The sequence below is a fragment of the Centrocercus urophasianus genome, unplaced genomic scaffold (genome assembly GCF_019232065.1).
Source record: "Centrocercus urophasianus isolate 14NV4802_14NV808 unplaced genomic scaffold, USGS_Curo_1.0 seq_1349, whole genome shotgun sequence".
NCBI classification, from domain to species: Eukaryota; Metazoa; Chordata; class Aves; order Galliformes; family Phasianidae; genus Centrocercus; species Centrocercus urophasianus.
The window spans coordinates 28015-54687 of NW_024884530.1; the positions used below are offsets into that span (position 1 = coordinate 28015).

General features: G+C 57.0%; 2 protein-coding genes and 2 long non-coding RNA genes across 5 annotated transcripts; all 4 read right to left on the reverse strand.

The window, feature by feature from the left end:
• Window positions 1–793: 793 nt before the first annotated feature.
• LOC122157411 lies at window positions 794–2734 on the reverse strand. The gene is made up of 2 exons (XR_006167904.1): window positions 2582–2734; window positions 794–2073 (listed from the first exon to the last, which is right to left on the reverse strand). It is a non-coding gene; the product is annotated as an uncharacterized LOC122157411 (long non-coding RNA).
• An 809-nt stretch (window positions 2735–3543) lies between these two features.
• On the reverse strand, window positions 3544–8693 carry LOC122157412. 2 transcript variants are annotated; one of them, XR_006167905.1, is made up of 6 exons: window positions 8424–8693; window positions 7421–7599; window positions 6446–6529; window positions 4996–6328; window positions 4118–4208; window positions 3544–4006 (listed from the first exon to the last, which is right to left on the reverse strand). It is a non-coding gene; the product is annotated as an uncharacterized LOC122157412 (long non-coding RNA). The 2 variants fall into 2 exon arrangements; XR_006167906.1 differs by lacking the exons at window positions 7421–7599; window positions 8424–8693 and adding an exon at window positions 6606–6696.
• Window positions 8694–12308: 3615 nt separating this feature from the next.
• On the reverse strand, window positions 12309–15974 carry LOC122157413 (caskin-1-like). Its single transcript, XM_042813042.1, has 10 exons — window positions 15857–15974; window positions 15451–15503; window positions 15132–15200; window positions 14940–15055; window positions 14817–14877; window positions 14156–14181; window positions 14035–14081; window positions 13915–13957; window positions 13131–13815; window positions 12309–13035 (listed from the first exon to the last, which is right to left on the reverse strand). Exons 1-10 carry the CDS (start codon window positions 15972–15974, stop codon window positions 12640–12642), a joined length of 1614 nt encoding a protein of 537 aa, XP_042668976.1. The 3' UTR covers window positions 12309–12639.
• A 147-nt stretch (window positions 15975–16121) lies between these two features.
• On the reverse strand, window positions 16122–26667 carry LOC122157414 (capping protein, Arp2/3 and myosin-I linker protein 3-like). Its single transcript, XM_042813043.1, has 23 exons — window positions 26331–26667; window positions 26180–26256; window positions 25537–25641; window positions 25388–25457; window positions 25211–25292; window positions 25034–25130; window positions 24700–24754; window positions 24433–24605; window positions 24292–24360; window positions 23575–23668; window positions 23402–23500; window positions 22723–22845; window positions 20005–20118; window positions 19517–19698; window positions 18815–18902; window positions 18377–18457; window positions 18022–18088; window positions 17863–17933; window positions 17322–17383; window positions 16918–16982; window positions 16697–16767; window positions 16496–16589; window positions 16122–16367 (listed from the first exon to the last, which is right to left on the reverse strand). Exons 1-23 carry the CDS (start codon window positions 26436–26438, stop codon window positions 16129–16131), a joined length of 2286 nt encoding a protein of 761 aa, XP_042668977.1. The 5' UTR covers window positions 26439–26667; the 3' UTR covers window positions 16122–16128.
• Between the last annotated feature and the right edge of the window lie 6 nt (window positions 26668–26673).

Consider the following 26673-nt stretch of genomic DNA (forward strand, 5'->3'; position numbering starts at 1 on the left):
ACTAGGAAGGAAACACAGGAGTTGGTAGAGGCGTCAGGATATCCCTCATAAAACGGCACATCTCCAAAGCCTGGTTTCTTCTGTTATGCAGTTCAAGCTTTAGCCTGCATCGGGAAGGTATGAGAACGTGAGCACCAACCACGCTGATATCCAACTACACAGCAGTGAGGGCAGCCATGCTGGAGCCTTTCTGCACACAAAAGCCCACAAACACCTGGAAAGGGGCTGCGGCTCACAGCACTGTGCTGCAGGTTTTCCTTCATGACAGGAACTGTGCTCTGTGCAGTATGTAAGACACGTTATTGGCTCTTTCCTGGATGAGGCTTTCTCATCCAGAAGCTACAAACAGGGGCTACAACGATCCACAGCCCTTCATGCATGAAGCAGGAGGATACATTCATCAGAATGGCTGACCAAGGTAGAAGTCTGCATCACTTTTCTCTGACTTTAAGTTCCCACTTTGCTGCTCTTCAGGCAGGGAAAGAACTGGGAATGTTTTCAAGGAATTTCAAGGAAGAGTTAAAAACGTTACTAAGTTTTTTGTGTTTCTGGTCAGGAATCTTTCAGATGCAAAATGACATAAATGGGGAACTCTTCACAGGAACACAGATGACACAAACCTGACCAACAAACGCAAGGGAAGGCTGCAATGTGAGCCCAGCCTGGTCAGTCACATTAACTGATAGATGAGTACAGAATGTGTGCCCATGGTTCAGGCCTGGTTCTGTGACTAATGGGGCAAGGACCCACACACCCATGCCTTGAGATGGGACCAAAAACAACACAGTGGCAATGAGGTTTAAGTCCCTTAAGCTTTAATGCAAACAGTGACTACCACAAAGTGAGATTTTACAGGTGGTGACCAGCACAGGAGTTGAGCTTGACAATTAATAATTGATTACATTTTTAAAAAGGATAATAAATTCAGTTTGATAATTGTTGACAAAGTGTACATAACATACAGTTCCAACAAATTAAAGTGTCATATCAGTGCTTAAATAACTTCTGTGCACAACCCCTCCAGCTGCAATATTAGACCTCTGTTTGGTTTTCAGCTGTTGAAATTTAAGCCTGCTAAATATCAGGAATCAGCTGAAGATGCCAGCACTGCAGGAGGAAGATCCTTCTCTTCTGGAACTCTTTTGCCCTGTGTTCTTCAGGTATCTCAATTTCTCCTGGGTTTTCCCACTGTTTGCAGTGTTGGTGCCAGCTCACGCATCTGCAGCATCCTACAGTTTTGGCACCATTGCATTTCCATGCAGAGTGTTGCTCAGTGGTTTGTGAAAGCCAAGAAGGCTTTAAAACATCAACGAAGCTTTCATAAAACAGCAGGAATCTGCCCTTGTAAGCAGTAAAGGAGGCCAGCACCCACCAGGGTTATGTTATGAGGTGCAGGTCAGTGCTGGAGAACCTTCCCCTCAGCACTGGTGAAGCTGTTCTGCACAACCACGTCCAGTCCTGGGCTCTGCAGCACAACAGGAGCAGGGAGCTGCCATAGAAAGTCCAACTAATGACACACAGATGGGGAGGGGTCTCCACTCTCAAGCATCTCCTATGAGGAAAGACTCAGGGAGAGCTGGAAATTCCCTGCAGCAGGGAAGACTCATGGGGCATCTTGTGAGAAATAGCCCCAAATCAACAACTTCCAATCAAGCCACGACCTCTGTGAAGGGCATTTTATTCATTAGTGCAACAATGGGTGCACACCCCTAACGACCAGGCAGAAACTGCACAACCAGTGAGTGAAACCCATCCTGGTAGACCTGCCAGACCCTGGGTGTGACGCAGGTAAAGCCGCTCCTGGCACCCCCTGGTGGCGCATCACAACCTTCTGACACTGCCGTACACTTCCATTGCTACCTGACGCTTCCCTGCAATGTCTGTTACCAACCCATCGATTTTAGGTATGTTCCATACTTTTTATTGCGATAGAAGGACAATATTTTCAACTACCTGCACACTCGTCCCGTACCAAACTCTCCCCACCCTGTGTAATTACCTTACCTGATGCCTGTCCCAATTTTACCTAGGTTGGAACACCCCAATCTCAACTTCACTCTGTTCAGCAGCTTTCTGTGTGAAAAACAACATATCCCACATTACACACAGAAACACTGGAAACTTCCACTGCAAAAACAGTGCAGGAAAAACATTCAGGATTAGACTTACACGGGGGGTTCATATGGTTATCTTTACAGCTCCTATGAGGGTTGGAGTCCACGTTAAGGTTAACATTAAGGTCACATCCCAGCCAGTGAGGCCCCTCACTGCCATTCGCTTTGCTGCTGAGCCCCAGAAAAAAGCCCAGGGCACAAAGTGAAGCAATGCAACCCCAGCACATAACTCTTGTGGAGCAGCAAAGCTGGGGGTTTGATATTCACAAAGGAAGGGCAACACCTAAGTGACACAGAAGAAGGGAGCAGGAATAACAGGGAAAAGCAAGGCAAAAATCTGGGGAGAACCAGGGAAAGAAAGGAGGAAAAGGTCAGGAAGGTGCCCTGAAGCACCGTAACGAGCTGGGAGCACCGCATTGTACCGCGCTGTGAAATGGAAAAGATGTGCATCCATACGAGGTCCTCACCTGTTTGGGCAGTGACCAAAGCTGGGCTCCGGGGCTTTCCCCTGTGTGCAGCACCCGGTCAAGGGCCGGCACGAGATCGGGGGGCGCTGCCCTTCCCCTCCCAGCCTCACACGGTGCGTTTTCCTGCGCGCTTCCCGCTCTGTTGCGGTATTCCTGCCGCCTCCCCGCGGAGCGCTGCCCCCCCCCGCCGACAGCGCCGCGGCTCGGCTGCGTGGCGGCTTACCTGCAGCGCGTGGTGCCGTGCATGCGGCCGTGCGGCACTGCCTCGTGAGGGAGCCCGGCTACCGGGGGTGGGAGAGGACGGGTGGAAAAGCCCATTTCCTCCTAGCAAACTCGGCAATGCTCCGCTTGGGGCGACCGCGGAGCCTCTCCGTGCCGGTCCCGGGAGGCTGCGATGCCGGGGCCGCTCCACGCCAGCCCCGCGACGGTGAATCGCCGAGCTGCTCGCGTTCCACTGCCGCTGAGAGCGCTTTTACGTGGCCGGGGGACGGCGCAGGGCGAGGGGTCGTGGGGGATGAATGCTCGGCAGTTCGTGCAAATATCCGCGCCTTCGGTGCATCTTCGAGCGCACGCGCGGTGCCGGCCGCAAGGCGTCTCACAATAAAGACTGGCGGATTCTCTGCGCAGAGCGGTCAAAATTCCGACACGCCACTTCCGCATCTAGGCGCGCATGCGTCGTGCGGCCTGCGGCACCAAACATGGCCGCAGTTCCCCCGATTGGCCGCGTGGGGGCAGCAGAGACCGCGGAAACAACCGCGCCGTGCCGATTGCCGCGGAGCCGCCGCGCAGCCCCGGCGATCCGTTCTGTTCCTTTCGATGGCAGAGGAAAACCAGAAGAGGAAGAGGAGGGGGGGGAGACGACGAAGAAAACCAACGAAAACTTCGCCAAACCCACCAAACCTGTGCTAAGTTTTTACGACGTGGAAATTTGTGTGGAAATAAATTAATAACCAGCAAACTGATGTAGTCATGCATTTTTTTATTTATTATTACTTTTTTCAGTCAGTGTCTGAGGTGACGAAAAAGCTGGTATCAATCAGACAGAGATGTGCAGCAAAGCCAAGGATGGCTTGGAACAATTAACAGAGCAACACAAACCAGCCGAGCAACTCTCAGCAGAAGCACAGCAGGAAGAGCTTCCATACGTGGCCTCCCCACGCTGGGATCCTGCATGGGGCGCCCGAGGCTTGTCCATATCCACCGGATTGGTTTTGATACGGAGCGATTGGTTGCGAGTTCTCCCATTCACAACCAATGCCAGGATCTGCTGCAGGGCGCTCTGACCAGGGCACCAGGCTGAACCACTCCAGTAACAGCGGGATTCCCAGGCACGGCTTCGAGGATTTGGTCTGCTTTTAACCCAAGGGAAGAATTAATATGAAGCACGAGGTGGGCCTAAGTCAGCAGGAGGCGTCTCAGCATCGCCTTGGGGAAACAGAATGGATTTGTCATAAAAGTCGCAGCACAGCAATCACATACAACCCTATGTAAGAATAATACAAGAACCCCAGGAGGCAAGGAGCTTTATGACCTCACCTGGGAAATCCATCACCGTTTGCCTGCAGGCTCCTCCTTGGCAGCTGTTGTAGATCCAGCTGAACATTCCATTCGAGAGCACAACTCGAAACTACAATGGAAACAAAGGGAGTTTTATGCAGAAGAAAAGAACACTAAGTTCCCTTCAGTATTTAAAATAAGCAAGAAATCAATCAGTGACAGAAGCCATTCCTGGGATACTGCTATGGGAAGCACAGCAGCAAAGAAAGCATCCACACCTCCCTGAACCACTGCTCCAAGGGAAGAAGGAAAAAAGAAAAGAGAAAAAGAAATTTCTTGTAGATGTGGGCTGTTTGAAGGCATGCTGAAAGGTGAGACGGGCCCACAAGAGAAAGTCAAAAGGCAAGAAGGCTTCACAGTGACTGAGAATAAGGGGGTGAAGGGGAATAGTTGGAGATAGTTGACAGAAGCAGGAATGTAGAGCTTGTTAGAAAATAAGGGATGGCAGACCCAGTGTCTGGCACAGTGAGGGGGATGAAGGCCCTGAAGATAAGGTTTGAGAACAGCCCGAGGACATTTGGCAGGGAGGGGATTTGATGTCCACAGGGCGAGAAGAAACCGGTTTGGGGGGATGCCCCCCCTGAAAGGCCAGGAGTTGACAGCGAAAACGGTCAGAAGCCTTTGCGAGGAAAACAACAAATCTTCATCCCACGACCCACTATCCACACACCAGAGGGGAGGGTCTGCACCCTAATGAACTGTCGGGGTGTAATGAATATGGATCCGAATCCAGGGAAACTCCTGATGCCTGAGTTCAGCCTGTATCTGCAGCACGACTTTCCAAGCCAGGCGGATCGATGCCCCTTGCACCCGGTGTCTGCGCAGCACTGAATAAAACCACACCTGCTTAATCTTACCTGGTAATCTCACCTGGGTCACAGAGTTCGATTCCACACGTCACACAGCATCTCACACTCTGAACAAAACAAAATGCATGGAGTAATCTCCTCCAGCAACACGCATGTTTGGTGTGGGCAGCCGGTGGCGCAGCTCTGTATCACAGAGGACTGAAGCCATAAGCACCAAGCTCAGCTCCAGCCAAAGCCACCAAACGTGCCTCAGACAGGCAGGATCCTTAGGGAGGACAGCCGGTAAAAACAAAGCACCTGATTCTCAGCCTTCTCGTTCCTTTTTGAACAGTCAGAGGCCTCTGTGTCAGCTCCCCTGGCCTGCAAAGCCCGAGCTCACAGCCTGCTGGCACTCCTTGTAAGGAAAGGATTGAGATTGGACTCAGTTTTAGGAAGGCGTTGCATCAGATCAAAACCTGCGCCGCCCTGAGTGATGAAGTGCAGAGCTAAAGGAAAATGGCTTAATTCCTAAAGAACCAAGTGAATCCTGCACACCTGAAGGAAGCAGAACAGATGCCAACAGACTGCCAGCATTTCTTCTCCTATTCGCTCAAGGCTTTCAAACCTCCCTTTTGCTTCTTGTTCTCCTTAGAAAGCTTTTCTCTGTGAGAAACCACATCCTGCAAGGAACAGAGAGGGACAGAGGGGCAGATCCCACTGTTATACATCCCAGAACAAACACTGCAGCTGCGAGGTCACTTTCCTGCACGTGGAAAAGTCAGAAGCGAGGTCCACGTGGGGCTGGTGAAGGGAAATCTCATTTGTCAGAGCACTCAGTTCTCCATCCTGTCCCTGAATTCCTGAGGTTGCTGAGAACCCAGAGGACAAATTGCTGTGAGCAGGGATTGCTGTCAGAGCTGCGAAGCTTGAGAACGCCTTTCTTTCTAAACTGGGCTTCGAGCCCCAACCCATTTTCCATTCCACTGCCTCACTCCGTGGCTGTTTCTCAGCAGCAGAAATACCACAGGAATCCAGTCTCCCTTCAGCTCTCAGCACCACTTCACCAACATCGTCCCAACCGACCTTCATAACCGCCTGACGTTACAGGCCAGCAGTATTTACTGCAGACTCAATGCACACTGCTGTTATTCTTGCAGCAATACTCACTGAGGGTTTTGTTGTCTTCCTTCTCATGCTTCGTTTGCTCAAAGGCTTGAATGTTTACAATGTCATTTCTCCAGGATGGAAGAACAACAACAAAAATAGCCACTGCAGCTCACATAGGGAGGAGTAAGAAGTCAGATACTGAATTCATTGAACAGCCCCTTCTGTGGCCCCTGAAGCACTGCAGGTGATCTCTGCAACACCTTCTGGTTTGATACAGCCTGGTTACTGGTTGAATCTGCAGGAAATAAACCAGAAATAGGTCAGACAAAAGACTTTTCCACAGATGCTGCTACCCAAAATGTTTACCAAAAAAAAATAAAATAAAATAAAATCCCCATGGAGCCTTTTCTACCTTCACTCCATGGTCCCTGTGTGCTCACAGTAACACAGATGGATTTGATACGCCTTCCTCTGCTGACAGCCACACCAACTGGGACTGAAAACAGAAGACAAAACCTTACTTTACTTTTCAAATGAAAGAGAAGTAATGAGAATTCTAATTCCCTGATTACCTGCAGTTGCACAGGTCCATCAGGCTCAGCTGCAGCTCCTCATCTGCCCTTCTCTGGTCCTGCTGCAGCAGAGCACACGAGGGTCTGGGCTGCGCAGCCCCTCCCCAGCCAGCTGCAGCAGCGCCCCCCGCCAGCACTCCCTGCCCCCCACCCCATTCCCATTGCTCAGGCTGGAGCCCTGCGGGGCAGAGGAGGAGAGAACTGCAAGCAGAGGGGAAGCAGGGTGCTGGGACTCCTCTGACCCACTGCCAAATGTCTTCTTCAGCATTTTGGGGGTGGGCAGAGGATGGTGGGGGCACCTCAGGGCTCTGTGTGGGAGAGAAGGAAACAAAGATGCAGCTGCAGGCATGGAGCAGCGCAGCCAGGCACGGCACAGCTCACAGTTTGGGCACACGGAGGAAGCCTGACAGCAGAGGGCTGTCCAAGGATCCCACAGGTCTGCACGGACTGCACCATCTGCTCCAGCTCTTCCCATTGCAGGAGCTCAGAAGCGACAACAACCCCGACCCAAACTCGTGGCCATGCACACAGGCACACCTGTTACAGCACGTGGCACCCTGCAGCCCTCCCAGAGCTCCTCACTGCTTTCCAGGACGCCCTGCAGGTTCCTGTCCTTTCCTTCTTCCATCCCCCTCTCCTTGCCCCCTTCCCTCCCTCCATCTTTCCCTGCCCCGGCCCAGTGCTCTGCTGCTAATGTCACCTGACAACAATACAAAACACTTTTCCAACACACCGAGTCAGCCTGCATACCACCGCTGGTCCAAAAAGAAAGTAAAAAAGGAATTTCATGTTGTGTACTAATAACCAACTCCTACCTCCTTGAAGACCAACGGCAGCTCCTCATCTTGGTGTAATCCTGAGCACAGCCTGGACTCCTGGGTGCAGCATCAGCTGTGGCTCTGGGATATTGGACCCGAGTCTCCAGCTTCCACCTCGAGTTGTAAAGTAATTCAGGACACCAAAAAGCATCTGAGTGTTCCTTTCGAAACAAAATCTACGAGGAGGAAATACAAAAATAAAGGTGATAAACATCACACAACAATCCTGGATGAAAGTATGCCGCAGATTGGAGGCCAGCTTTAGGGGCGCTCAGCGCCTCCCTTCTCGCTGTGCAAATTCATTTCCCTCAACTCAAAGGCATCCGCGGTGTTTGCTGTGCTGAGGGCACTGCTCTGAGGATGCCAATCTCAGAACAGCATTCTGTCCACCCGGGAAGCTCCTGTGAGCAATCCTTGTGGAGGGAGCAGCCCGAGGCTTCCCGGTGTGTCAGGGTCATGGGGACACAGGGATGGATTGCAGCCATAGAGTCACTCAGGCTGGAAACGGCCTTAAAGATCACCGACTCCAACCACGGATCCCAGGTGCCAAAGGCTGCAATGTGAACATGGAGGCTTTCTTTCTCCCCAGAGGCACAACAGGGCAGCCCTGCAGCTTCTCCTGCCCACAGGAGGCAAAGCATAAAGGACATTGCTCCAAGCAGAAGAACCGCTCTGCATCTGGGTGCAGCATCACACACAGCCAAAAGCACAGAAATTGCTGTGTTTGCCACTCTCCATTATGGCTGAGGGAACACAAAGCAGACTTCCAAGTCCAGGTAGGCTTTTTCTCAGTGCGTTGTATCAAATGAATGTAATCTCAGCATTTTAATCCAATGAATGATACTCCCTGCAGCAGTGCTTCCTCTCTCGTTTGGCCACAACCTGTGATGTCTTCCATCAACACCACTTAATGAATCTGAATGAATCGCAGACACTGAAAGAACTGTGAAAAAACGCCTCCTCCCTTCATTCATTTCTGTGCTTTCAGTTTTGTGCTGACCTGCTAAGAGCTTCTCTGCCCAAAGCACTTTTTGCAGAGCTCTGAATGGAACGCGATGTCTGTCACACAAAAATGGAGGCGCTGGCAGCACTCCAAGGCACGTGTCAATTAACCTTGGTGAAACACAACTTCATGAAACGCAGAAGGAGCAGAGCTGTGACTGCAGTGGGTTTACAGGGTAACTTCTGGGTAAAATCAGCGCAGCACTTCACAGCTTCATTCTGACACCGAATCGAAGGAAAGAAGCTGAGAAACTTAATGGCAAAGTTTTGTCACCATTCAGGCAGGGGCTCTTCGTCAGCAGCACTGTGAAGCACTGTGAATGTTTCCACCATTAGCACTTCAAAGATGGCAGGATCCAGAACTCACTGTATTTCCAGAGATGGCACACATCAATTGCCTGCGAGGCAATTAAGACATACGCACCTCGCTCAGGCAGTGATTTATGAGGTTTCCAGTCTTCCAAGCCATGATCTCTTCTACTGCCCAGCGTCCTTTCAGCACCACGACAGCCCCACTGACAGCCTTTGACTTCATCCAGGGCTCTTCCTCACTCATCCTCAAGGTGAACTTCCTTCACTGACACACACTGGGGAGGAGAATGCCAACCACCTGTAATCTATGGATATCAAAATCAGAACATTTGCTCACTCAGCACTCGGCCGTTATTTCTGCACATCTGCTCGTCCTTGGGTAGAGATCAGTTTGGCCACCTGTCTTTTGAAAACCTAATGGTGTTCAATAAGGCAAAGTGCAGGGTGCTGCATTGGGTTGGGGCAATCCCAGCTATTGATACAGACTGGGGGAAGATCTCCTTGAGAGCGGAGAAGGACTCGAGGGTCCTGGTGGAAGAGAAGCTGGATATGAGCCAGCACCCGGAAGGCCAACTGAACTGTGTTCTGGGCTGCCTTTAAAAAGGGATGGTCAGCAGGGACAGGGAGGCGATCGTCCCCCTCTGCTCGACCCTTGTGAGGCCCCCACCTGCAGTACTGGGTCCAGGTCTGGGGTCTCCAGCACAGGAAGGACGTGGAGCTCTGGGAGCGGGTCCAGAGGAGGCACTGAGATGAGCAGAGGGCTGGAGCAGCTCTGTGTGAGGAGAGGTTGAGGGAACTGGGATTGCTTGGCTTGGAGAAGAGAAGGCTCTGGGGAGACTGTGGCCTTCCAGTATTTGAAGGGAGTGTATAAACAGGAAGGGAATGGCTGTTTACAAGGGTGGACGGTGATGAGGCAAGGGAGAATGGTTTTAAAGTGAGACGGGGGAGGTTTAGGTTGGATATGAGGAGGAAGTTTTTGAGCCAGAGGGCGGTGAGGCACTGGCACAGGTTGCCCAAGGAGGCTGTGGATGCCCCATCCCTGCAGGCATTCGAGGCCAGGCTGGATGTGGTTCTGGGCAGCCTGGGCTGCTGGTTGGCGACCTGCACACAGCAGGGGTTGGAACCAGATGAGCACAGTGGGCCTTTTTTAAACCAGGGCATTCTGCGATTCTATGATATGAATGCCATATAGCAGGGTGTTGGCAGACAAGGAGCAGCACCTCCACGCTGCCTGCTGCAGTAACAGCTCAGCTCCTGCGGCAGCTGCAGGCCCTTCTGGGGCTCCTTTAGATGCCGGCTGAGCCGTTTGCACCGTTTCATTGTTGTTTCATCTCTCGTTAGAACAGAGCCGCTTTGCAGTCTGCAGCGCCACATCCAGAACCTCACAACATCTAACAGCTGCTTCAGCAAGAAATAATCACACAGCGCAACAGTTCAACAGCTCTGCTTCTAAAATGTGCTACTACACATCGTGTATTGGCTTCTGCAGATCAACACCCTGGGCCGTGACTGCAGCGCAGCACAACCTGGCAGCGCTCCGCCCTCCATCGCCCCGTTCTGCTCCCCTTCCCATCCCGCGCCCACTGCCGCTCGGCACGGGACTCTCCAGCCGCCATTAGCTCCCGGCACCACGTGACCCTGCACCACGTGACCCGGGTGAGAGAAACGCGGGAACGCAAAACTGCGCTGCGGAGCAGAGTGAGGAACAGCAGCGCGCGCTCCGCAGTGCGGTTACAGACATACGCACAATGACTGCTCTCAGACCTTTTCCCCTCTCCCTCGCCCCGCAGCACAGGGCAGTGAGTCCCGCACAGCAGGGCAGTGCGTTCCCTGCTCGTTTCACTGCCACGCTGCACGGCCGGAACGCCGCTACTTCCGTGTTTGTATGCGCATGCGCTGTACTGCCGGAAAAGCCTTTTACCATAGAGTGGCAGTGCAGAGCGGCAACCGTAAAGAAAAGCCATTTCCGCGTTTCTGCCTAGCGGACGGGTGACCATAGAGCTTGGACGACTGACGACAAAGACTGGCACACGCTGGAGCATGCGCAGTAGCGATTGGACAAGTCCCCGTAAAGCCGGGAAGCCGCGGCGCTTTGCTGTTCAGTGCAGGTCGGCTCAGCGCTGCTGGGTGGCGGCGCAATAGGAGCCGAACCGGGCTGCTTACGGGGTTCGCTCGGGCACGCGAGTCCGAGACGGAGACGAGAGCGCGGAGCAGATGGAGCTGCGGGAGCAGGAAGGCGGTGGACGCTGCTCGTCTGAGCTGCGGGGCTCGGTGCGGGAGCTGTGAGCTGCGGGCAGATAGAGCTGCGTTTTTAAGGGATGCGTGGGGCGGCCGCTGCTCGCTGGCGTTCGTTCTCTTAGAGCTGGGTGCCCGTGCCCACCAGTATTGCTGATTCCGTCCTGGGGAGCGTTTTGTCAGGGAGGAGCTGCGGGGCAGCTGCTGCCTTACAGAAGGGTTGCAGCTGTTTCTGGATTCGCTGAGTGAGGATTTGGGAGTTTGTAGCGATCAAAGCTTTCTGGAGGCATCCAAGTACCGCGGAGCTCCCCGCACCCCTCGGGCTTCCCAGCACCACCCAGAGCTGATCCTCGTTGACCTTCCCGGGGCAGCCGCCTCCCAGCCACTCAGACGCCACCAAAGCTCCTCTGCTCCAGGCCCCACCGAGGCTTCCTGAGAGGCTTCCAAGGCTTCCCTGTACTCTACAACACTCCGGTGGAACCCGGCGCCATCTGATGGAACCTGGAGGCCATTCAGAGCCCCGCAGTGAGCTCGACACGTCCCAGAGCTATTGGAGCACCTGCAGGCTGCGCAGCGCCCTTCTCACTTCCCCCAGCTCCAACAGCACACGAGCTGGGGCAGAGCCCCCCATGGCCGTGCGCTCACATCCCGCCCTCTGCTATCAGGAGCTGCAACCAACCGCACGTCCCACCTCCAACAATGACAGACATCAGCTGTAACGAATCAGGAAACTTTATACACCTGGCAGGGAGGGAGGTGTCCCAGTCCACAGCCCTCAGTCCAAGGGCAGCTGGCACCTTCCTGGCCGTAGAGGTGCCTCTGCATCCCAAGACAGCAGCACCGTGGCTCTGCTCAGCACTGACCTAGAGCTTGCAGCCCTCAGGTGTGGCCTCCAGCTTTTATCACCACCCTCCCCAACTGCGGTAGCCCCTGCAACTCACCCCACAACTGCTGTTTCTATCTTAACCTCACTCTGCAACCGTGTAGACCTCAATCTTAAGAAAAAAGTCCCTTCACCCCAAAACCATCTTAACTAAGGAGACTCCTTGTGCCAAAACACCCCCGATTCAGACTGCAGTTGACCCTCAACGACCAAGAAAAATCTCTGGAGCAGCTCCTCACCCCTCCATCCCTGCAGAGCCTCAGGCTGGACTTGCTGTGATCCGCAGAGCTCCTGCAGCTCAGCCACACTGTTGGATGAGATGTGGTGCAGCCAGCTGCCCCACATTGCACAGCACCATGGCAAACCAAGGAGGCATCGCATCGTGTTTCCTGGAAGGTGGCACAGCAGAGCAGGCCTCAGGCAGCCTCCACTGGGAGCCCCCAGCTGCGGCCTCAGCCCAGGGTGCTGCAGGTGGGGCCCAGGCCCACCACAAGAGCTCAGCCAGCCACGTGGGTGCCCTCACTGCCTGCATAGTAGAGCCCTGCAGGGACAAACAGGATAGCAGACTGGTGGCCACCAGCTGTATGTGGGCACCCTTATGGGCAGGTGGCCATGATCCCACCACCATGATAACACACCATGGTCAAACTGCAGGGTCTGGGGCTGGACACAGGGCTGAGGGGATGTGGTGGGTAAGGGTCAGCTCCATGGGCGTCCCTCTATGGCCTTAAGTGTGCCATGACACCTCTACATGTCCTTGGGGTCCTTCCATGGATCCCTCTCTTCAAGCAGAAATCAGCCCTCTGGAAGCTTTTATGTAGCTGTGGGTTCCCACCATGAGTCCTACACCTAGCCTTAGGTTCCCACCATAGGACCTAAGGATCCCCATGAGCAAAATTTGCTCAGCAGAAGCTTCTATGGGGCCATGGGGTTCCCTCCAGGAGGTCCTTTCACACAGGGCACAGCTCCTACAGGAGCTTCCATTGGGCCTTGGCATCCCCAGCATTAGGTTTTTGGGCTTGCCCCAGCCAGGCTCTGTCTCCACAAGGTTCCCTGGCTCCAAGCTTACCTTGGCCTGCACGGTGATGCTAAGCAGGAGGTGGAAGTCAGGCCTGGAGGGGTGCGGTGCCCCATGGGGGAGCAGCGAACCCCTCAGGCAGCCCCAGAACATCCCACAGAACTGCAAAGAGTAGGAAGACGACAGGAACCGGTGGGGTCTCGGCAGGGAGGCAGAGGATCTAGGAAAGGCATCTGCTTGCGAGATGACCTCTCTACCTCCAAAATGGCAGCGATGATCCCACGCTGCTGGACAATGCAGGGCTGCCACCAGCACTCCAGAAGGCGCTTCTTTGAGCCGCACACGGCAGTGCTGCAATACGAGCTTGGTCGAGGCCAGGCCATGGTGGGCTCAGCCACGGCGGGGCTGCAGGCCGGCGGACAGAAAGTGCTGGGGCTCAGCGGGCGGGACGGGGAGCAGCAGCGGCGGAGTGGTGAAAGGACCCCACAGCGGAGTACGGGAAGCCAGCAGGGAAGCCCTGGGCAGATGGGGGCTTTAGTGGGCACAGGGACATCCCGGGTGCCCAGAAAGCGCATCCCCAAGCCCACCCTGCACCACTCACCTGTGGGCCAGACTGGGGGTGGAGCCTGGAGATGGGGCTGTGGGGGAGAGGGGCAAGGCTGGAAAGGGGTGGAATCAAGAGAACGGTGGGGAAGCCAAAGCTGGGGAGTGGGCGCAGGGGTCAGGGGTGTGAAGGGGCTCTGGGCAGGGGGCAGGGCTACAGGCACGGGGATAAAAGGGTCGGGCTGCAGGAATGCAGAGGTGGGGGTGCAGTGTGCAGCCCAGAGGGATGTGGTTTGGGAGCCAGCTGGGCGAGGAGGCGGCACGTGCAGCAGGTTTGGGGGCTCACCCAGCCACGTCGGGGTGCTGCTGGCTGAGGGGAACTCCAGTGAGGCCGAGCGGCTGCGTTATGGAGGGGGAGAACATTTGAGGGGAAAAGACACAAATCTGAGGGTGTTCCTCCCGTTTCTGCAATAGGGCAACCCGGGGGGCCCTGCTCACCTCACCACCTGCCCGCTGAGCTGCCGCCGAGGCTGTGGGGTGACTGGAGCAGACAGAGACCTTTTAATAAAGTTCATCTTGAAATTGGGGGGAAACGGGTAAAATTAGGGGAGGATCTACCTGTCGTAGCTGGGGAAGTGATGCCAATGGGCCGAGGAGTGCTGCTCCTGCATGGAAAAATACGGGATGCTGATCAGTGGATGGTCTCCCTTTCCCCAAAATTGAAATGCTTGGGGCTCACCTGCTTGACCGCCAGGTAGGGGAGACCTGTGGGAAGAAAAGGAGTTAAATTGGAAAAAATTGGAGTAAAATAAGGAGAAGTACTGGGGAGAGGGGGCAGAAATGAAGGGTTAATTTGGTAAAAGTGTAAAATGGGGAAAAATGGGTAGAATGCATAAAGGGGGGCTTAAATCTAAATCTGTACAAAGGGGGCTATGAGGATGGGGAAGATTCTTTAGCAGGATCTGTTGTGATAGAACAAGAGGAAATGGGTTTCAAACTAAAAGAGGAGAGATTTAGATCGGATATAAGGAGGAAGTTTTTTCACAGTAAAGGTGGTGAGACACTGCACGGGTTGCACAGAGAGGTGGTGGCACCCCGTCACTGCAGACACCCATGGGCAGGGGATGGGGCACTGATGGAGCTGTGGGGCTCCCTGCTCCCTGTGGGGGGCAGTGCAGGGCGTGGGACCTTGGAAGGGCCCTTCCAACCCAAAAGATTCTATGATTCTAAACGAGGAAAAATAGGGAGCTAAATAAGGAAAAATGGAGAGCTAAATTGACAGAGGTTAAATGAGGAAAAAATGAGAGCTAAATATAGAAAAATGGGAGGTTAACTGAGGAGAAAAAGCAGGCCTAAGTGTTGAGGAAAGGGTGAGCATCAAACAAAGAAATAAAGGTGACCTCAGCCTCCCGCAGGTGCCTCCGCAGCTCCCCGTTCTCCCTCCGCAGCGCCTCCGCTTCCCTGTGGGAAGCCTGAGTGAGGCTGGGTTTGGGCACAGGGCACCCCCAGGCAGCAACACTCACCTCTGCTTGGAGTCCAACGCCCGCCGGGTGTCCCGCAGAGCCGCCTCAGCCCGGCGCGCTGCGTCACGGTGGGAGGCAAGCAGCAGGTCCACCTGTGCCTGCTGGAAGCGCCAGGCCTAAGGGGAGAAACTTGGGGTTCATTGTGCTTTGGGGGTGTTTATAGATGGTGGGGAGCCCCCTGGGTGTGCTCACCTGAGAGATGTGTGCCAAGCGCTGCCGGGCGATGGCGGCGGGGCTCTTTAAGAAGAGCGCCTCCTCCAGCTGTAAGTGGGGGAAGGAGGGGGAGAAGGACGACATGGCCGTGTGCCTTCAAAGTGGCAGCCCACTGGGGTACAAAACGGCAGCCTCTGGTTGTAGGGGGAAGGGTGTGACAAAATGGCAGCCTGCACACGTGTGTAAGTGAAGAGGGAGGTGCAAAAGGGCGTCCTATGAGTGTGCAGAAAAGGGGACTGAAATGGACCCTTCCAGGTGTGCTGGGGGTAACCCAAATGATGGTGCTGGGGGCACTCACCTGCTCGGGGATGGGGAAGCGACGGCACACAGCAGCACAGATGGGGCACGGCCCTGTGGTGTGGGGAGGAGGTTGAAGGCCCACACATGGCAGAAGGTAGGGCACAACCCCCACCTCCCCCCAGAACAGCCCAGCCTGCAGCCATGAGAGCAGGACGGAGCTGGGGTTGTTTGGGGGGCTAAAAGAGGTGGGGCTCTCCGTGCCTCCATTGTGCGTGGGCTAAAGATTAGGGTGGGCATTTCGTGAGGGTAAGAGTTCCCCAGCTGTGGGGAAGGAACACGGAGTCCCTCCTCGCCACCGCTGTGTGGGGCTGAAGGCACGGGGGCCCTTTGCTGTCGTTCTACGGGTCAGGAGTTGGAACCTCCTTTCTGCTCCGTTCTGGGAGGGGCTCTGCGGGGATCCCTACCTGCACCCAGGCAGGCCTCGCACAGGACGTGCCCGCAGCTGGTGACGGAGAAGCGGGCGCCTTCCTGGCGGTAGCAGCGATTGCAGTGGAACCAATCCCGGGCGGGGGGAACCGCCATGGGGGGGGCGGAGCTCCGGGAAGGGCGGGAAGAGCCTGGGGGAAACCGTTAAAAGGGCGGGAAAAGCGGAGCGGCCGCGGGAAGCGCGCGGCTGCGTGGTGCGGCGGGGCGCCGTGGTTTTAATGCCATTAACGAGACCTCCCGAGCTTTCTCTTCAATAAAAGTTTATTCCCATCCGAGAGCGGCCGTCGCGAGGTCCTGCCCGCCCCTCAGGTGCCTGTGGGGAGAAGTGGCCGTTCGAGCGGTGAGGTGAGCGGCGGCCCCTTAGGAGCACCGCGGCGGCCTCACCTCCTCCCCCCGGCCCGGGCCCGGCGTCCGCCTTGTCGCAGGAATGGGCTCGCTGCCTCCGCTGGGGCTTCGGGGGGGGCAGCTGGCGGCTCCTGTCTGAGGTCCCTGCGACAGAGACCTCCGGCATCCCACAGCGCTCCAGGAACGCCGCCTGAACCCCTCCGGCATCCCAGCGCACCTCCGGATCCCCCCTCCGCCCCTCCCGCTATCGCTGGATCTCGCACTGCCCTCACCTGTGGGAGCAGTGGGCGTGGCCTCCGGGGTGGCCCCGCCCCCTCCCTCGCCGCCGCAGCTCTGGTGGGGCCACGCCGCCATCCTGGGCGGGGCCTGGAGAAAGGCAGAAGGCGGAGCCTGAAACGCATAAGCTCCGCCCCCCAGGGCTGCTCTCCTCCGGGCGGGGGGCGGAGCCTGGCTGACCCCGCGCTGCCACTCACCTGAGGGGGCGGGGTCTGTGGGGAAGGAAGCCCTGCCCACTCCAGGCCGAGGCTGCCAGCTTCCGGAGGGGCTGCGGTGGGAAATGTGAATTAAAGACACGTTTTTGAGAGAGAAAAATAATTTTGGCGAGGGTGTTCTTCGTGAAGAGGGTTCTGGGGAAATCCCTGGCTTTATGGGAGGATTCAAGCATCACGGGCAGCTTTTGGGAGGGGGAACCCACCTGATGCCTCTGAGCCTGGGCTGCAGCTGTGCTCCTGGGGATAGGGAGGCACTGTGGGGGGCAGCCTAGGGGCGACACAGACCGTGTGACCCACAAGAACCCTCCTATTGCCCTCTCAACTCCAGCTACCCCTCCAGGATCACAGATTAACACACTACCTCTATAAGACTTTCCACATTTACTCCCTCTAAAGTCGCAGTTACCCCATTTTTGTACCCCACAGCACCAGAAGACCTCAGTTGCACCTTATGATCCCCAGTTAATTCATCATGATCCCCCTGCAGTATTCCCAGTTGCCTTCTCCTGGACCCTAATAGCTCCCCTCTCCCTCCAGTTCCCGATGATCCCTCCATCATCACCTTGGGAACGCCCTCTTGCACCCCAATCCCTCACCCCCAGCTCACCGGCCAAACTCCTCCTGCTGCGGGGAGCCCCCCACAGTCTGCGCCTCCGGGGCCCTGAAGTGCTGGGGGAAGGAGAAGCACGGCGCCTTTAAGGGAGGCCACGCCCATTTACCCAGGGGGCGGGGCCTCGAGGGGCAGGGATAAGATCTTGGGGGCGTGGTCAGGGGACGCTTAGTGGGTCTGAGGTCACAGGGGGGGCCATTGGGCGGTGGGCGTGGCCAAGAGAAGGAGGGGGGGCTGCAGACAGGGGGCGGGGCCACGAGCTGGAGGCGAGGCCATGAGGAGCTGAACAGGGGTGTCTGTGGGCGGGGCTATGTGGGCGGGGCTATGTGCCGGTGGGCGGGGCCAAGTGGCTGTGGTTACAGCTATGGGATGGGGGCGGGGCTGTGGGATTGGGGGCGTGGCGATGTGCCTGGGGGCGTGTCCAGCAGTGGCCATGGCTACAAGCCTAAAGACAGCACCCCTAGGGCAGGCTGCGGGGCTGTGGGCAGGGCTAGGGACCAACGGACAGGGCTCTGTCATGGCAGGCAGGGCTACTCACCAGTGGGTGGGGCTTGGCATCCCCCTCAGAGCTCCTGGGGGGCGACGGTGACTCCAGGCCCTCGGATTGGCCTGGGGGCAGTGACATTTGCCATGATGGGTAACAATGCACTACGACGTTCAATGACAGGTGATGGTGCGCGGCCATGCAGGTGCTCACCCATGAAGGCAGAAGGCGGGCGGGTGCGGCGGCAGCAGCGCCTGTGCCGCTGCAGCGTCGGTGCATCCTCCAAGGGAAGAACCCAAAAGTCCTTCGGTTTCATCTCAAAATTGTCACGTGAATCCAACACCCTTAAGTACACCCAAATCCACAGGAGACTCCCAAAACTCCTTAGCTCCACCCCCATGTATAAACTTCCCCAGATCCCCTGCCTTCCTCCCAAAACTCTCATGGCACTCAAAATATGCAGTGGGGTCTCCAGAGCCCATGGACTCCACCCAGATCTCCCCTCTGATCCACAGGGCACCCCAACACCCCAAAACTGCATCCTCCCAACTTTTGCCCTTCTTCTTACAACGTCAACGCCCAGCTCCTCATCGGTGCTGTTGGATGGCTCCTGCCCCTGGGGACTCCTCGGATCCTGCAGGTGCTGGGCCTGGAGGCACATGGGGGGATTTTAGAGGGCTGGAGGATATTGTAGGGTTTTGGATCAAAGGAGCGTTGGAGAACTTGAGGGGGTGTTTGCAGATCTCAATGGTGTTGGAGGACCCAAAAGTTGTTGGATGACAGGAAGGATGCTGGAGGACTTTGGGAGATTGGAGGGCACCACAGAATGTAAGAGGGCCTTGAAGGGTGTTGGAAGACGCAAAAGATCTTGGAAAGTCTCAGGGGTTGGAGGTCTCCAGAGGATGTTGGAGAACCCAATGGGTATTGGAGAACATTGGAGGGTGTTGGAGTACTTTGAGGGCTCATGGAGGACCAGGGGGCTGTTGGAGGATCGGGGGGGACTCACCAGTGCTTGGTGGACACGGCGTAGCTCCCGCAGCAGCTCAGCCACCACTGCCTGGGTCAGGGACGTCACCAGCGCCAGCTGCACCTCTCTGACCACAGGAACACTTGGGGTGGTAGCGGCACCAGCACCCCTTCTAGTGCCCACCAGTGCCCTCCCATTACATTCCAGTGCACCCTAATCCCCTCCCAGTGTTCCCTGATCTCCTTCTAGTTTCCCACACATCCCTCCCAGTATGTCCCAGTGCCTCCCAGTTCCCCTCAGCACTCCCGCAGCAACCCTCAGTGCCCTCCCTGAATATCTCAGTGCCATTTCAGTATATCCCAGTGCCTCTCTGTACATCCAACTGTATTCCACTATATTCCAGCATCCTGCCAGTATGCCCCACTTGCCACTTCCCAAGTGGCTTCCCAGCGTTTCACAGTGCCCTACCAGTCATTTTGAATCTATCCTAGTTCACCCCACTGCTCTCCCAGTACTTCCTAATCTATCCCAGTCCATCCCAGTGGTTTCCTGGTATATCTCAGCGCCTTCCCAGTCATCTTTAACACCGTCTCAGTCACTCTGACCATCCCAGCACTCTCATTACACACTCCCACTCATTTGCAATACATCCCAACGTTCCCCCCTGCCCTTACAGCGCCTTTCCACTACACCTCGCTCCCACCCATCCCAGTGCGCCCAGTCCCCCCAGTGCCCCCTTACCCCAGCTGCTCCCGGATCTCCTCCCCTGCCCGCTCCAGCAGCGCCCCCGGGGCCAGGCCGGGGGGCAGCGGGGGGCGTGGCCGAGGCGCCCCCCCGAGCCACGCCCCCCCGGGCCACACCCCAGCCGCCGTCGCCCGGGGGCAGAGCTCGGCGGCCCGACCCAGCAGCGCCTCCAGCAGCACCTGGGGAAGGGGACTTCCGGTTGGGAGGGGGACTTCCGGTGAGGGGACCCGCACCTGGAAGGCCTTTCCCTTCCCGATTGGGGTTTGAGGGCCTTCAGCATCCCCAGTTCCTCCAGTTCCCTCCCAGTATCTCCCAGTTCCCTCTCTGTTCCCTCTCAGCCCCCCTCGTCCCTCCCATTCCATCCCAGTTCCTCCCAGCTCCCTCCTTATCCTTCCCAGTCTTTCCCACGCCTCTCATTCCCTCCCACTCCCTCCCAGCTCCCCAACAGACTCCTCCCAGTCGCTCCCAGTTCCCCCAGCGCTCACCTCCAGCTCCTTGTCCACGGCCTTGGCCACGTCCCCAGCCACGCCCTGCAGGAGGAGCTGCAGCGGCCCCGCTCCGGCTCCTGCCGGTCCCAGCGCTGCCAGGCTGGGGAACAGCTGTGGGGTCACAGGGTCAGGAGGGCGTTCACGCGGCCATGGAGTCGGAGGAGGTCATGGAGGGGCATGGAGGTCATAGAGGTCATGGAGTTCAAGGGGATCGTGGCAGTCATGGCTGTCATGGGGTCATGTGAGGTCATGGGTCACGTGAGGTCATGGGGTGATGAGGTCGTGGGGTTGTGGGGAGTAACCATGAAATGGTTGCTTTGGAAGGAACCTTAACGACCATCCAGGCCCACCCCTGCCCTGGGCTGCGTGCCCCCCAGCTCGGGCTGCCCATCCATGGCCCCGGGCACCTCCGGGGATGGGCACCCACAGCTCCGGGCAGCAGCGCCGGGCCGTTCAAAGTCGGCTCCCCTTCCTGCCCAGAGGCTCCATTCGAGTACTGGAATGCCGCAGCGCGGTCTCCCCGCAGCCGTCCGTTCTCCAGGCCGCACAGCGCCTCCCTCGGCCTTTCCCCACACACAGCTGCACCCCCGGCCGTCCCCGTGCTCCTCCGGCCCCGCTCCCGCAGCCCCACGGCTCCCGCGGTCCGGATGGGGCTGCCGAGGGCAGACAGACGGGCCGGTCCCCTCCCTGCCCCACCGCCCTCCGTCGGCGCAGCCTGCGCTGCGGTTGCCCTCAGGCTGCTGGCACTCAGCACTGGATCACATCCGGCTTTTCACCCTCCAGGACCCCCGGCCCCCTCAGCAGGGCTGCTCTCAAGCCGTTCTTCTCCCACTCTGTACTCACAGCTGCGACTGCCCCGACCCAACAGCTACACTTGGCCCCGCTGGCCCTCATTCAGTTCACACGTGCCCACTTTTTGAGTCTGTCCAGCTCCCTCTGGATGGTGGCATCAACATCCTTTGCTTGTGTCCATGCAGCACTCACGTGGGGTCATCACCAAGCTGAGGGCACGCCGATCCCAACATCCAATCCCTGATAAAGATGCTCAGGCACGCCGCTCCCACGAGGACCCCTGGGGACGCTATTTGTGAGCACCTCCACCCGGACACAGAGCCACTGCCCATAGCCCTCGGGCTGCAGCCGCCCACGGAATGGTGAAATCCGTATCTTCCCACACGGGAGGTGTGATATGGGCCATGCCAGCAGCCCCGCAGGAGTCCCAGCAGATGACACCAACGGTTGCTTTGCACTGGTCTGCAGCAGCCATCGCTCCACCACAGCACCGGGTGGGTAAGGCATGAGCTGCCCTTGGGGAAGCCGTGCTCTCTCAGATCGCCCGCTCAGCCTTCAGGTCCCTGAACACCTCCCACAGCAGGATCTGGACCCAGCAGGGATTGCACACATTCGGTCTCATCAGCTGTTCTCAAACCTGCTCCCTGATTGCGGTGGAGGGACTCTGCTCCCCCAGCTCCGCCTGGAGAGATGTGTGAGACGTGGCTGACAGCGAAGCCCGAGGCAAAGAATTCATGGAGTGCCTCAGCCACCTCCGTGCCTGCTGCTGCCTTGGCCCCCTTCTCATCCATCACAGACGGTGCACACTTCTCACTGTTTCTTCTGACCAAGGGACCTGCGGAATCCCTCCTCATTATCTGCCACACCTGGCCCAGCGCAGCTCCATCTGTGCCATGGCTTTCCTGATGACATCTGTGCACTCTTCCCAGGGCACCCACCTGCTCCTACTGCCTGTGCATTTCCCTCCTACTCCTCAAAAAGGGAGGTTATAGGGTTATGGGCAGGAAAAGGGGGGAGGTCATGCAAGGGGTCAAGAGAGTCACGGAGGTCATGGGAGAATATGGGAGGTCGTAGGAGTGATGGGGGTCATGAGGTTATGGGGTCATGGGAAGTCAAAGAAGTCACAGGGTATCGTAGTTCATGGGAGATCATAGGGGTCCCTGGGTCACGGGGGAGCAGTGGGATTCATAGGAGGTCATAGGGCCATGGGGGGGTCACAAGGTCATGGTGAAAATTTGGGACCAATGGGGGCTGTCAGGGGTCTGGTTTTGTGGTGCTGGAGCAGATCTCATTTGGAGGGGTCTCATTTTTGAGAGGAAGAGCACTGTTCTGGAGGGAGGTTTGCGATGGGGTTTGGGAGGGCTTCTGTTTTTTGAGGGGGAGTTCTATTTTCATCAGGGTGGGGGGAGATGTTTCAGCTTTGGGAGGAGATGCTTCATTTGGGGAGGTGTGCTTTATTTCTATAAAGATTCTGAGCTTTTTAAGGACTCTCTTTATTTGGGTGGGAAGCTTCAATTTTGGAGTGAGATGTTTCTATTTTGAAGGTGACGCTATTTTGGGGGGATGTTTCTGAGGTTCCTTGAGGGAGAATGCTTCAATTCTGGGGAGGAGCTTCAACGGGGGAGTGGGACACTCCAACTCTGATGGGCACACAGGGGATTTCTGCAGGGTTCCCGGGGCGCTTTGGGGGCTCAATTTTCTGGGGAGATACTTCAATTTAGTGGTCATACGCTAAAAATGGGGGGGGGATGTTGGGGTCCTGTGGATGCTGCTGGGGTTCTTTGAGGGTTTTATTTTCTAGGGGGGAGAAGATGCTTCAACGTGGGGGTCAGATGCTTGTGGTGGGGATTTTGGGGTGTTTCAGGGCTTGGGGCACGCAGGCTCCAATCGCTCTCTGTTGGGACATGCTGTTGGGGTGCTCACCGCCCGGGCGTTCCTGGCTTCCCGCAGCAGCTCCTGGGCCTCTGCAAGGTCCCTCTGTGCCCCTGGGTGCCCCCGCAGCCCCCGCGCCGCTGCCTGCACTCGGCCGCTCAGCCGGCAGAGCATCTGCAGCACATCTCCTTGGCAACAGCCCTGGCAACCACCCTGGCAACTGGCAACCATCCCGGCATCCCCTCGACAACCGCCCCCATCACCTCAGCAACCTCCACAGCAGCTGCCCCGGCCCCTCATCGGCAACACCTCCCATCACCCCGGCAACCACCCGACAACCCTGCCATTGCCCCAGCGATCGGCCCAGCGTTACGTCAGGAATATTTCCCACCACCCCGATTACCGCTCCAGCAACCACCCTCGCAACTGCTCTGACAATCTCTCATCTTGGCGACCATTCCAGAAACAACAGCAGATTCTGCTCTTATTGCCCCAGCAACTGCCCCGGAAACCACCAAGGCAACCCCTCAGCAACACTTACAATCACCCCAAAAGCTGCCTAGCAGCCACCCCAGTAACCACCCAAGCATCCTTCTGGCCACCATCCTGTATCCTGTACGTCACTTCCCCCATCTGCCCCACGGCTGCCACAAGTTGGCCCCACATGCCCTCTCCTGCCCCACAAGCGTCCCCAGTGCCCAGGTTCCCCATGTCCCCGGGGAAAGATTACTTGCTCAGCCGTGCTGGTGACGATGCCCCGCTGCAGCCGGAGCACCTGCTCTGGTGGCACCTTGGGACCGCGGCCATTGCGTAGGAGGCACCACTGGATCTTCAGGAGGGAAAATGGGATGCCTGAGGCTCCCAGACACGAATTTTAGAGAATCTCCAGGTGCCTCCACCCACCTGCTGCCAACCAGTGTCTGTCCGCTCCGGGGCACTACGGTAGGCGGCTGTGAGGTCGCAGAGGGGAAGGGCCATGAAGGTCAATGTGTGGTTGCTGTTGAGAGGACACGGATCTGCTTGGGATTCCATTGACAATGGAATACAGCAGGTTGATTGGTCAACAGCTGGTTGATCACCGTAGAGCCAGTTGACCAGACTGGATCCCATTGACTGAACTGAAATGAGCTGACTGGTCTAAAGATGACTGACCAGTCTAGAGACGGTTGCCCAGTCCAGAACCAGTTGACTAGCTGAGATCCCATTGACGTTTTGGAAAAGTTGACTGCTCTAAGATGGTTGTCCAGTCTAGACATGTTTGACCAGTCTAGAAGCATTTGAGTGGTTGGGATCCAATTGACAAGTTTGGGATGGGTTGTCTGATCTAGACACTGTTGACCAGTCTAGAACCAGTTTACTAATTGGGAACCCACTGACTTGTCTGCGATGGGTTGCCCAGTCTAAAAATTGTTGACCAGTTTAAAATCAGTTGGTAACTCATCAACCTGTATGGAATAGCCAGTTGCACAGTCTAGAACTGACAAGTAGGTCCAAAAACTGGTTGACCTGTCTGGAGATCCAGGTATCATGTCCAGATCCGGTTGGTTGTTTGAACCTGATGTTCACATGCTCCAGATGGGGCGTCCACCTGCAGTATAATATGCTGGTGGTCCCACTCACCTCTCCATGGCCCTGGCGATGTCCTGGAAGCCCACAGCTGTTGTGTTGTTCCTGTCCCAGCTAAGGCTCCTGCCATGGGACCACAGGTGACATCGGGGTGGAGAGACCACCCCTGAACCCCCCGTGAAACCACCCACCCACCGCAGGGTGCTGTTGATCTGCAGGGCCTTGGCCAGCATCTTGGCGCCCATGTCCTCCATGAGGTTACCACTGAGGTCCACTTTGGCCAAGCAGGCATTGCTGCCCAGCGCGTTCACCAGGATACAGGTCCTGGCCTTCAGCCTCGATTCAGCCACTGACAGCGACTGCAGGGACTTACGGGAAGGCCAGAGAGAACATGAGATGGGGCCTGGGGGATCCACAGGAGGGGTGTCCACCTGCCATCCCACCGTCCCCTGGGGAACTCACACAGTCGTCCTCCTGGATGACCTGAACCAGCTTGTGGAGGATCTCCTCCAGTGTTCTGAAGGGGGGAGAAAGAACAGTGGGACATGGACACGACCTGGCCCTTGGGGTCTCAGAAGATGTCAATGAGAACTCTGGGTCTTGGTGGGCCTCCATGGGCACAGCATGGCCCATTGGGTCTCGGTGGGCTTCCATGACACGGCTTTGGCCATTGGGATCTAAGTGGACCTCCTTGGGCTCAGCCCAACAATGGTTCTGCTTACCTCCTCCAGGGCTGGTGGGGAGGAGGTCCTTCAGAAGGCCCTATGGAACCAGGGCAGGCCAGCAGGGCACTCACCGCGCCTTGACACTGAAGTTCTTGCCCAACCAGAGGTGCTTCAGCGCCTTGTTCCTCCCCAGGGCTGGTACGAGCGTCAGCAAATCGGCATCAAAGCCTGAGAGAAGTGTGGGGAGAAATGGAGACAGCGGGGGGTCCCAGGCCAGTCCCCAGGACGGGGTTTCTCCCTCTTCTCACCATTGTCTGAGAGGTCCAGGCTGCCCACGGCACTGATGCCCCCCAGCAGCTCCTCCAACACACGAGCACCCGGCGAGCGGAGCTGTAAGATGGCACCAAGAATTGGACAGAGACAGAAAACGATGTGAGGGTGCCCACAAGGCCCCTCCCGCCTTGGGCCGTGCCCCCCGTCCCCACCTCACAGCTGCTCAGGTCCAGGTGGAGGTCGCTCAGGTGGGTGTTGGCAGCCAATCCCTGCAGGAGAGACCTGGGGAGGGCAGGTCACGGTGCTCCCACATCTCCGTCTCCCCAGAAGGCAAAGGGCCACCCCAGGGGGCGAAGCTCACCTGAGAGCGTCAGGGGGCAGCCGCACGCCTGCCAGGCTGATGTGGGACAGAGCAAAGGTGCTGCAGAAGAACTGCTGCAGGGTGGGTGGGACCTCACGGCTCTTCCTGGGGGGAGGTGGAAGCAGGGTTCCATCAGCCCCACTCATCTGGGGTCAGTCAGGCATTCCTTGCGCCAACCGGTCGGGCCAAAACTCAATGGAGCCCTTGGACACCCAACAGAGTTCTTGACCACCCAACACGGTACTTGACCTCCCAGTGGGGTTCCTGACCACCCAATGGGGTTCCTGACCACCCAGTGAGGTTCCTGACCACATAACAGGATGTTCAACCACCCAGTGCTGCTCCAGATCACCCAAGAGATTGGCCAGCTGGGAGCTCCAATGCCCAAAGGGGTCTTTCCACTATTCAACAGCCCAATGGCATTTCTCGATCGGCCAATGGGGCACTCAGTGCTCACAGGGGTTCTCCACCACCCAACGGGATGCTCTACCACACAGTGAGATGGCCATCCACCCAATGACATTCTGGACAACCTATCTGGCCACTAGGGTACTCCAACTTCCGATGGGCTCCCAACCGCCTCCCCAGGCCCCACCTGCCCCCTGCCCCACAGCCACCATCGACATGTGGGGCAGGAGCTGACCGGTGGCAGAAGCTGTTCCCGGCCACGTTGAGGTAGCTGAGCCGTGAGCAACAGCCGTGCAGCAGCGCCCCGAAGAGCTGGGAGGCACAAGGGGGCCATCAGCCCCACGACTGCCCCACGGCAGCCCCATGGCGACCCCACAGCCCCTCACCACATCAAGGGCGCAGTCAGTGGAAGCCAGGTCAAGGTGCAGGAGGGCGTTGGGTTGAGCCAGGAAGGCAAAGAGGTCCTGGAGGTGTGGAGTAGGGCCTGACCCCATGGCTGCTCCATTGTATAGCACTCAGTCTCACATTACCACCCACCCCATCCAGCCCCTTAGCACCCATCCAGCCCCATTGCATCCCACTGTACCCTGCCCAACACCCCCTCTCCAACCCCTTAGCAATTTCTCCAGTCCCACAACTCCTGTTCTAGCCCATAGCATCCCCTCCAATACCATACAGCCTATCCAACTCATAGCACCACTCCAGCCCCATAGCATATATCCAAACCCC

What these genes read in the sequence shown, in the direction of transcription:
- LOC122157413 (XM_042813042.1), bottom strand. Translation starts at nt 15,974, where the DNA reads ATGGCGGTTCCCCCCGCCCGGGATTGGTTCCACTGCAATCGCTGCTAC. An exon ending in CGAGGCCTGCCTGGGTGCAG is followed by an intron (nt 15,504 to 15,856) that starts GTAGGGATCCCC and finishes CCCACACCACAG; the next exon opens with GGCCGTGCCCCATCTGTGCT. An exon ending in GGCACCTGCGGGAGGCTGAG is followed by an intron (nt 14,182 to 14,816) that starts GTCACCTTTATT and finishes TTCTTCCCACAG; the next exon opens with GTCTCCCCTACCTGGCGGTC.
- LOC122157414 (XM_042813043.1), bottom strand. Translation starts at nt 26,438, where the DNA reads ATGGGGTCAGGCCCTACTCCACACCTCCAGGACCTCTTTGCCTTCCTG. An exon ending in GGGAACAGCTTCTGCCACCG is followed by an intron (nt 25,642 to 26,179) that starts GTCAGCTCCTGC and finishes ACCTCCCCCCAG; the next exon opens with GAAGAGCCGTGAGGTCCCAC. An exon ending in GCCGTGTCCACCAAGCACTG is followed by an intron (nt 18,458 to 18,814) that starts GTGAGTCCCCCC and finishes ATGTGCCTCCAG; the next exon opens with GCCCAGCACCTGCAGGATCC.